This window comes from Gossypium arboreum, chromosome 13 (genome assembly GCF_025698485.1).
Source record: "Gossypium arboreum isolate Shixiya-1 chromosome 13, ASM2569848v2, whole genome shotgun sequence".
In the NCBI taxonomy this organism is placed as follows: Eukaryota; Viridiplantae; Streptophyta; class Magnoliopsida; order Malvales; family Malvaceae; genus Gossypium; species Gossypium arboreum.
Window position 1 is genome coordinate 125,709,162 of NC_069082.1, and position 11,519 is coordinate 125,720,680.

Sequence of the window (11,519 nt, forward strand, 5' to 3'; positions counted from 1 at the left end):
ATATCAAAATAACTTTAAAACCTAAATTAAATCACATTTACGAGATTGTATTTGACAAACCAAACGTAAAATTAAACAAATTTACAATTAACACTAAGTTTATTCTATTAACAAAATTACGAAAAATTCAAATCAAATAATACCAAAATTTATAACTTTTTTCAGATATAAGTATTAGATTGGACCAAAAATAAGACATGCACTATATTAGAAAAAATGTCAAACCCGAATACCAAATTATATATTAAGCCATTATTATTAGATTATACTCAGCATAAGGTGAAAAAATATAATAAATATGTTTATGTATTATTTTTTAACAATTTTATTATAAGTTCGATCATATCTATTTTTTTGACACGATGCCTTAGAACTATCCATAGCCCATCCCCAATTCATAAATAAGAGTATAATGTCTCTCAGCGCATTCAAACACACGTTCTCCTGTATTGATAACAGTGTTCATGCCGATTGAACTATATTATATATTTAAATACACTTGAATTTATATTTTCTAAATTGTTAGAACAATAATGAAGCGAAATAAGAGAAAATCAATATTTATTTTATTTTCAATAGTAATCTCAATTAAAAATTATTATTTTATTATAGTTAAACCTAAAAATTTACTGAAAATACTTCTCAAATATGTTTTTTTTAGTTTTTTTATATTTTTAAATATTTTTAAAATTAAAAAGTAAATAATGGGAAAATAACCCAAAATCTAACTTACCTTTATATACTATATATTCATTTGTTTTAATATCCCAAAATAATCGCATAAATAACCCCAAAAAATCATATTATTTATACAGAGCATAAATACAGGCACAACGAATTTGCAAAATCACAAGAAATCGTAAAATCATTATTTTCCATTGATTTTTCCCCCTAAAATACCCAAAACACCCATCCCTCGATTTCAGAAGTTCAGGTTCCTCCGTTCTCATTTCCGTACCATTCGCGTCATTTCCGTAATTTCACACCATTCCGATTCTCTATCCCACTCCTCCTTATCATTTTAAAAATAATAAATAAAATTTTCTTGTATTTCTCTCTTTTTAGAGAAAAAGAAAAAAGAGAAAACAATGAGCGGCGACAACGAATCAACTTCTCCGATTTCACCAGCATCTCTAAAACAAAAACTGAAATCATCTTTCCGTCTTCCATGGCAACGCCACCAAAACAACCAACGCTTGGCGGCAAGTGCCTCAATGACACCACCGAGCCCTAAGGCTGACGACAACAATAGTCCGAGGCTGACGTCTTCTACGTGGCTTAAGTCGCCGGAATTTAAAGACAAGTACCGCAATTTGATTAATCGCATTGGAAACGGTCACCGTCATAGCCACAGTCATAGTCTTGGTAGACGAAACTCGGCGGAATTTCGATACGATCCGTCGAGTTACGCTTTGAATTTTGACGAAGGATGCGATGATAGCCAATTCGATGAGTTCCCTTTTAGGAACTTTACTGCTAGGTTACCGCCATCTCCAACTACAAATCATAATTCTAGGGAAATCGCCGCTTAGCTCAAATCAAAATTTGAGAATAAATAAGGTGCTTTAATCGGTTTTTCATTTTGTTAATATTTTTTAAAATTTTGCATGGAAAATTTCACATATTTATTAAAATATGATCAACTTTTTCGATTTAATTTTAATTTTAATTTTGTTTAGATTACATACGGATTATAGATATTTAGATATCTATTATTTGTATTTGTAACTAAACTTGTAAGTAAAAAAAAATCTTGGAATTGTTTCAACCTTTGAATTATTTGTGATTTTGTCTTAATTTTAGTTATTTTTGTACACAATATCTCTCTAAATTGCAACAATAATAGTATTAACTAGAGGTATAAATTAGACATTAGTGTTCACAAGTTATTAGAGTTGGACACGAATAAATTTGAACTTGATTCGGTAATTATTGAGCTGAGCTCAAATTATCGGTCAAGTAAAATTCAAGTTTAGTAATACCTTACTTGAATGGCTTGCGAGCCTTATCAAGTTTTTCATATTTTTTATATTATTAAATTATATTATTACCCTAACTTAATTATTGAGCTAAACTCAAGCTTAAATCGAGTAGCTAGATTATATATCGAATCAAGCTCAAGCTTAAAATTAGATGTTCAAATATCGAACTTAAACTAAATATCGAGCTACAAATCTTGAGTCGAGTTCAAACTTGACAATATATTCGAACTCGATTGAGCATAGTTACACCCCTATCCCTATGCCAAGTGAGCTATACTTACCATTATTTGTGGAAAGTATTATTTAATCTAATTTAAATAATATTCACTTATTTAATTCCACAATTATTTTTGTGTAATAAATTATTAGACGTGATAATCTTCATTTATTTTCATTTTTTAAAATTTAGCTATTTTTCTAATTTATTTTTACTTTTTATTATAAATTATAGACACGAGTATATATATAAATATTTATTAAAAGTTGAAACAATTAAATAACAATAAATTATTTGAAATTTCAATTATACCTATTAAAGTTTGGAGGTGAAATATTTGTCAATATGTTGTATAATTTTAAAAATTAATTGTACTTTTTTGGTGAATTATAGAGTAAAGTTGTGACAGCAACATAATAAGCGTGATTTAAATTCAAATCATATATAAAACGATGAACACTCGTAACCATCGTATCAGTATACGAGATTTAATAATTAATAATAAATTTTAATTGAAAAATGTACAATAAAAATAACTTAATTAATTAGTCTCCTTTACGATGCATGTGAAACAACGCCGACCCTTTGCTTGGAAGGAGTTTGTAGTAGAAATTATATGAGAACATGCATGTGTATTTTATTATTCTAAAATCAGCACAATTTTTTTTTTTAAAAAAAGGAATCATATGCCAGATATTTCTTAGAGATACAATAAATAAATTATTCTTAATACTCCAATTTCTAGATTCCAGAATTTTTTAACAATTTTGTAAATATAAATAAAAATATTAAAATTAGAAATAAATTAAGGACTCATTGGTAATAATATTTGGTAAATTTTATATTTTACCATACACATTGGTAATAATATTTTTTAATATTTAATTGAACTTTAGGGTTGATTGTTATTAGGTTTGAATTTTTATGATTTTGTTAATGAAATAAATTAGTATTGATCGTGATTTTTTTAATATCGTGTTTAATTTATTACATACAATATGATGAATGTGATATAAATTTTGAATTTTAGAGTTGATTTGATGGATGTATAACTTTTGTCAAAATACAAATATTAAATTAAAAAAATACAAATATCACTTTAAAAATTTATATCAAACACAAGTACTAAATAGTATTTTAAATCTTAAATTAATCGTATTTATAATATTATATAGAGCTTTTCATTGCTAAATCACTCTTTCATTTGTCGATAGAGTCTTAATTCGATTGGCATTGACATTGTTGTCAATGTAGGAGGACGTGGGTTTAAGTGCGCTGAATCGCATTGTCCTCTTATTTAAGGGTTGGGGAGGGGTTAAGCGTAGTTCTACGCATTGTATCAATAAGAGCTAATATGATGAGAAACTATAATGAGATTTATCTATGTATTTTTTATATTTACTAAGCAAAATTTAAATAAAAAGAAATTTACTCTCATTGATACTTATTTGTGTATTTTCTATTTATTTTATTCGTTTATCTATATTAAATTGTCTTATTAAATTAATTTTTACTAGTAAAAGAATTAACTTAACATTTATACCATTAAAAAGAATTGAATAAAATCAAATTGTAATAAAGTTCATATTTATATTTCGTTCAGTTACTAGTGTTCTAATATGTAAAAAAATTTATTTAATACATGTGTTCAAATAAATAGACATGAAATAAAGAACAATGAGTAAGAACAAAATATTTTATCTACAAAATCATAAAACATTAAAAATATTAATTTTGTTAAACATTAGATGATAATTTTTAAACACTAAATGTAATTTTATTAAAATTTAATCTTATCTAATTCTTCTTAATAATATAATCGCTAAAATCTCTTTAATAGTAAACGAACTAATTTCATCCACCTAATACTTCAATAGAAGTATCATGAAGGTCATTGTATTAGGAGTTAAATTGTATTTTGCCTCTTCTGCTAAAAAAATAGACAAATTGGTCATTTATATTAAAAATCTCATCTACTTGTACTGTTAAAAACTGACGTGGTTAACGAAATTACTAAATAGTAACATGTGATGTGTATATATATATATATATATATATATATATATATATATATACTCTTTTAAGGATAATAATCGTTAAAATTTTAACAGAAGAACCAGGTTTGCTCTTCAATCAAATATATAAAAATCACTTTTCTATTTTTATTAAAAAAGTAAAATATAATCTAACTTTTAATATAAAATAAATAATTCTACTCAAAACCATCCTCTCAATATACTTCCCCCACAATAATAACGAGAGTATCAAATTGATGAACCAATTATTGACCTCAACCTAAGTAGTGTAACCAACGCGGAATTTTGGAGACATGTCGTAGGAAATGGACAAATTTTACGCTTATTTCTTATTTACAAGTTTGATATAAATATATGTTTAAATTAATACGAAATATATGATTTAAAATAATTAATCAATAATAATATATAAATATTTATATATCAACGGTACTAAATTAATTTGTAATATCAACTCTATTAACATTATTAAAAATACAATTGATAGAAATAATAAATTATACATGTTAAACAAAAATGTATAAAGTAAATCAAAATGACTATATGCATATTTTTATTTTTATTTTATTGGTATTTATTAAGATAAAAGACTAAAATATTATTAAATAATATAAATTATTTTAAATGCAAAAGGGCATTAAAGTAATTTCTCTAATTAAAGCTTTATAAATAATAAATATAGATAAATATAATTGATGAAGATAATAAAATATGTATAATAAAATTAAAATTTATAAAAATATTAAAATAAAATTTTAATTTAGTTATAAATCTAAAGTTTTACTATCCCGATTGTCGAATATCCTCAAATAAAATAATTTATTTTAAATATAAGTTAACATTAAAAGTAATTTCATTAATTGATCATAGATTCACCAAAAAGTTAAAATGAAGTACAGATCTATATAAACTCTTCAATCCATATGGTACTCCCAGATCTGCCATAAACACTCCAGTAAATGAACGAATATAACGAAGAAACTAGAAAATTAAATGGCATCTGATCGACATTTTTTTTTCTTCTTCTTCAATCGTGAAAGAAATGTAAAGAGAGGAAAAAAAATGGTTACAAGTCACAAGAACATACAATACAACCTCGTTTGAACTTTGAACCAAAATAAGCTCAAAATCAGAACCATCATGGAATTTGTTCGCCAAAAAGAACAATTAAATTGATTAGGATTTACATGGATGTGTCCGAAAGAATATTGATCTAATACTTCAAAAAAGAAAAAAAATGCAAAAATCAAATCTCATATCTCCTAACCTGCTTTCTGCATCACATAATCAAACGTCATTGATGTCTTCGAATCCATGTTTTCTAACAGATAATCCACCGAGAAGAGAAGACCGAGAAGAGATCGATCGAGGATCGGTCGCAGCCATTGATAAGGAACAATCAACATTCCAGGTCTTTTTCTTAGGAAAAGCTATATTATTCCTTGAGCAAGAACAGGCGGATGAGCAGAGGACGCTACCTTTTAAGCTGTGTAAGGCGCAGCTGCAGTTGCGATGATAGGGGCGGCGCTCCACCTCGATTTCTCGCATCACTAGGCTTCCGTCCAGGACGCACCGGAGCATCATCTCGGTTGGTGCTGCTCCAGTGGCCATTGCTTTGATCGATCTCCTCTGTCTTTCTCACTCTCTTCTTAATCTCCCCTGTACCTTTGGTCGTCAAGTGTTTATATATATACAAGGAAAGAAGGGGAAAAGTGGGAGAAAAATGAAGAAGAGAGGAAATGAAGGATCTGGTTTTTTAATTGTTTGGTCTTTAAATGCTGAGAAAAGCTGGTTTACTCGGAAATAGGGAAACGAATGGCTTGGCTTGGCTTGGCTTGGTTACTTGCGGTAATATTCTTCTAGATTAAATAAAAATTAAAATATTAATTTTAAAATTAAAAATTTTAAGTTTAATCATTGAGATAGTATTTTCATCAAAATTTATTATTTAACAACGAGATAAAAGATACTTAATATCATTAAATTATTAGCAAGTTTATTTTTAATCACTTAAAATTAAAAGTTACAAAATTATCATTAAATTATTCGAAAATTTTATTTAAATCACTAAGTCATTAAGTTTTTTTAAGTCTGATAAGAGAGCTCCAAACGATAATTTGATGATCGATACGGTGAAATAGTACCCATTGATGAGAAAAAAGACATATAACTTAGATCCAAATCGATCTGTTGATTAATATTGAAAATCAAATAAGAAAATTATTTAAATGTTGATTCATAGAATTGTATTTATGAAAAAAAACTAAACGGTATAAGAGAAGATGTGGGAGAATGGCTCTTATTTTGACCAAATTTTATTTTAACTTTTCTTCTCCTAATTGAACTCTATTTTTAGTTTCCTACTTAAACTCTAATTAACTTAGAGTTACGAATTTCAGCTTATAAATAGACCTTAGTTACTTTAGGTTTTACACAACAAAAATTATTTAGATTAAGATAATTTTGTTCTTTGTTTTGAAGGATTTTTCTTGTGGGGCTTCGGATTTTTCTTTTAATTCTCTTCATTTTTTGTACTTTCCTTTATTATAGTGAAATCTCTTTTTAGTCGTGACTTTTTATTCTCTCTTGAGGAATTTTTTTACGTAAATTTTGCGTGTTTGATCTTTTTAATTTTGTATTTTATTCACTTTATTCGTTAGTTAATTGAGTTTATCTCCAACAGAAAGAAATAAAGAGTTTTTTTATTGATGTAGGCAATATGAAAAAAAAAATCATACAATAATAATTTTAACAGTTGAGTGACTCAAATAAAAACTTATAAATTATTTAATGACTATTTTATACACTAAATGATAAAAACATAGATTTACTAAATTAGTGATATTTGATATAAATTACCATCAATAATATATGGTAAAACTCTACTTATAAAGTTAAAAAAAATACGCATTTGGCTTGAAGGAGCGGAGCGGAGCGGAGCTAATGAGGTGTAGTTGAAGGAGGCTCCCAATGACAGGTGGGTTTTAAGATGCAAAACATAAAAAGGCAAAGCACATGCTGGATATTTAGTTGAATGCAAGACTTTTTGTCAACTTTAATTTTTTAAAAATTTTTATAATTTGAGGTCGGCTATGAATCCAAGCCCAAACAGCTAAGCCAAATGCTTTATTTTATTTTATTTTATTGCTTTTTCTTAAGCCTTTAACATTAGGCTCCCAACCCCTTAACTCCCAACTTCTTTTACCTTCATTTTCAACTTTATTTTTTATTAAAATAATTTAAAATATTTTTTAATTAACAATATGAGTTGGATAAAAAATTATTTAAGAAATTAACCTGATTTCTATATTACTTGTCGATACTGCCACTATATTAAGCAACGCCAACTTACTTTTACCTCAATCATACTTTAATTATTACCTTTAAAAAAAGTTAATTTTTTAGTGGTGATGCTTCATAAATAGTGACGACACCGAATTAAAATATAATTATATAAAATTTCAGAGATTTAATGAAGGAATTTTTTTTTTTGATAAAAAAAGACATAGCCACGTTAAATAGTTTTCAACTTTTCATCTATTTATTTTAAATTTAATAAAATGAGTATGGGAGGAATTTTTTGAAGGAGTGAGTCATGTGCCCTTTTGTCCAATATTCCACTACTGAACCACTCACTCACCCATGCCATGTGCCAACTCCTAAGCCAGCTTGACTTCCATTTTGATTAGTATTTTCTTTTTGGCATTTATTTATTGAAGGAAATCACATCTTTTAAACATTAATTATTGATTTATTTAAAAAATATTAGTCTTTTATAACATTATTAATTGAGAATCTTGAGGAACCTACTAGAATTAATATCCTTTTTTAGTTAATGATTATATAGTTAGATCTTTCACAACTCAATCAATATTATTTCAAATAAATAAGTATCGATTTAGTCTTAATTTGATTAACATTAATATTATTGTCAAGCACATTATTCTTCTATTTAAAAGTTAAAAGAGACTATTAGTAGTTCTAAGCATTGTATAAAACACATGGCACTTTTTATTTTATGCATTTATTTTCACTTTGAATAAATTACTCTTTCACTCCTTACTTTTTAAAAAAATATTTATATTAGATAATTATTATATATATATTACAGTTTACAAGACTCTTTTAAAATAATAATATTATAATTTTTATAATAAATTTCTTTGTTGTTGTTAATTATAAATATTTTTCATAAATTAATTTGTTTGCTAGTACAAAATTTTATAATAAAATATTGACATATTTTTTGCTATAATCTTTTAATATAACATTTCAAATCCAATTTTTTCAATTTATTTTAACAATTTACATCTCTATTTATTACAATCATTTTAATATAATATTTTCAAACTTTATAATAAAACATCTATTTTATATACTATTAATATGTGTTAACGATTTTAATGATTGATAAATATTGTGCATAGCACAAATACACAAACTAATTTTAGTTATTGGTTAGTTTATGTTTTGGTAATTTAAATTTAAAAATTATAAAATAGTTATTGAACTATTTAAATATTTTCATTTCAATCACTAGGTTGTTAAAACCACTACTATGTGACCTTCTTTGTTTGAATTTCCTGGACTAATTCGATAATTTTCCTTACAATTTTTTTTCATGAAATAATTTTGAATGACACGAGTTTGTGAACCAAAATTCAAATAATTTTATTCTCCGATCTCCAACATTGACCGTCAAATCAACTTGGATTAAGGTATGTTCTTCTACTCACAAATCACTTGCATCTATATATTATAAGCACGTAATCTCTACAATTCGAACTTATGACATAGGCTTAAACTGGATATCCATGGCCAGAAAACCAAATCCTGGGTTTAAAAAAAAAATACTTATATTTACTGCATTATCAATGAATAAAATTTATTTTTTGGCTTAAGTAAATGTATAACTTTATAAAATCATATTATAAGACATTGTTAATAATAAAAAAATATATATTCTAAAAATTAATAGAAAATAATTATAATATGTTTTAACTTGCCACATGTCTAGGGCAGATGTTTATTGGGGCTCAAGGCTCCAAAAATTTTTAGAAAATTTGCATTTGATTCTTAAAATTTTAAGAAGTTTTGATTAAGTCCTAAATCTTTTTGAAAATATTCATTTGATTCTTAATTCGAAGATCCAACACTGTGATTAAGTGGTAATTGAAATTTTGGTAAGCAAAGAGAGTTGGATAATTCAGGAAGTTTCTCTATAAATCCTGTCGTTGAAAGAAATTTCGTGATCAAATTGCCCTTCAACTCAAAAAGGAGAAAACGTGTGACGTGTTTCAAAATGCTCACTTGGGAACAAGCTCCACGTTTCTTGAGTTTGCTCTACTTTATATCAATCATATGTCTAAGGGAAATCTTTTTCAAATTACTTTTTTGGGTTAATGATAAATTTGGTCATCTAATTATATTTTTGAACTTTTTTATCATCAATTTTTGTTTTTTTCAATTTATTTTTTAACAGATTTAATAAAAGTACCGTTAAAAATTAACAGGATGATGTGAAATTTCATATGAGGAATATTTTAATGAGATATAATTTATTATTAAAGTAATCCAATAAAATAATTATAGGTAAAAATAATAAAATAAATAAACAATACATTAAAATAAAAAATAATTCTTATTTTAAAGAAAATAAATGTAATTATTTAAAAATCAAGTCAATAGAAAAATTTTTCGATAAACAAAGTATGAAAGATTAAAACATTTTAAAAGAAAAGAAAAATTAAAACATTGAATTTACTCCTGTTAGTAAAAACAAATGAAAAAAGATTGAATTTTAATTTTATCTTATTAAATTTGAAATATCAATTGAATTTTTAAATTACAAAAATGGGTTAAGAAAAGATTGACAATTGTATTAAAGGAAAATTGTAATAATGCAGTTAAAAGGATGTAAGATGAAGATGGATGCATTTAACATATATGAAGGTGATAGTAGATTTCAATAGCATACATCCATAATATAATAGAGTAAAGCCAGTGGTGGAGTAGAACATGCAAATTATGAAATGGTACAACATCTGTTTCTGTCTGTTTCTATTGTCATCTCTAATCGAATTCTAATTCGAATTCTAATTCTGAAATATAAATACGAGTATAAGAACTAAAATATATAAAAGAAGAAATCACATTCATAAAACATACTCCATATCATGCTCACTCGAATTCAAGCAATCACTGATTTAATTTCTATGATTTACAATGCCAACGAATCACAAACTATTTCGGATCTTCCAATGTTTTTTTTTTCAATAGAAAACTAACAAAATTTCCCATCCCTTTCTATTATTCTAAAACCAGAAAAAATAAAGCTGAATTCATTCAATTAAATTCGTATTCATTTTCACAATTTTACCATTTCCCAGCAGATCAATTTCGTCATCCTCTTTATACGGTCCCAAGTGGTGCTTCCCGGCCCAAGCCGGCAACGAAGAAGGTGACGAATGGCAAGAAGACGAAGCCGCTACCGCCATCATCAAGCATCCTTCACTCCACGCTCTCCTCATAGGATACGATACGTTCTTGCTTTTAGCGATTGAGCGAGGACAGTTCCCTCGCGACTTATCGTGGAGTGCGCAGCGGCAGTTCTTGTGGTACGGCCGGCGCTCGATGCCGATTTCGTTGCCGGATATGCACCCTTCGTAAAGCGACCAGAAAATTCCATCGGCAGCTCCAGCGGCCATGTGTTTTCCTTAGTCAAGGCAACCACAAATAGGCGCGAATGTGTTTTCCCCCTTTTTTTTTTTTTTTTTTTAAATTGCGACGTGCCGATCATTTCAATGTGATGGAAATCGTGGCATTTATAGGAAGCGGTTAAGGTATATTAAATGAGGTTTAATTATGAATTCTATCCCTATACTTTTAATAATTGAAAAGTTAGTCCTTTTAACTTTTAGTTTACCAAAAATTGGCCATTATACTTTATGAAAATTAAAAATTAATCCAATTGATTAACACCATTAAATCGTTAATTTCAAAATCAACAATACAATAATTTATATTGCAGGAACAAGTAAAAGAAAAAAGTAGCTCAACAAATTACACTCACCAAATTAGCAAAACACGTCAGTTAAATTACATGTATTTATAAACAAATAGACTAATTTTTCAATTTTTATAAAGTACAGGAATCAAATTCTGGTAAAATAAAAGTAAATCAATTAAATTATTAATTTTTATAAAGTAAAGGGATTAATTTCATAATTAGACGGGAAGTCAAAATGAGAATATATGCGGAGCAGTATGTGCGTCAATAGCGTG

At 26.5% G+C, this 11,519-nt stretch overlaps 2 protein-coding genes across 2 annotated transcripts; one reads left to right on the plus strand and one right to left on the minus strand.

Moving 5' to 3' along the window:
- Nucleotides 1–823: 823 nt before the first annotated feature.
- On the plus strand, nt 824–1,725 carry LOC108462440 (uncharacterized). The gene has a single exon (XM_017762386.2). It carries the CDS (start codon nt 1,089–1,091, stop codon nt 1,530–1,532), a length of 444 nt encoding a protein of 147 aa, XP_017617875.1. The 5' UTR covers nt 824–1,088; the 3' UTR covers nt 1,533–1,725.
- An 8,664-nt stretch (nt 1,726–10,389) lies between these two features.
- LOC108463455 (uncharacterized) lies at nt 10,390–11,056 on the minus strand. Its single transcript, XM_017763393.2, has one exon. It carries the CDS (start codon nt 10,940–10,942, stop codon nt 10,577–10,579), a length of 366 nt encoding a protein of 121 aa, XP_017618882.1. The 5' UTR covers nt 10,943–11,056; the 3' UTR covers nt 10,390–10,576.
- Between the last annotated feature and the right edge of the window lie 463 nt (nt 11,057–11,519).

Bases quoted from the DNA above. Each gene is read 5' to 3' on its own strand.
- LOC108462440 (XM_017762386.2), top strand. From the start codon at position 1,089: ATGAGCGGCGACAACGAATCAACTTCTCCGATTTCACCAGCATCTCTA.
- LOC108463455 (XM_017763393.2), bottom strand. From the start codon at position 10,942: ATGGCCGCTGGAGCTGCCGATGGAATTTTCTGGTCGCTTTACGAAGGG.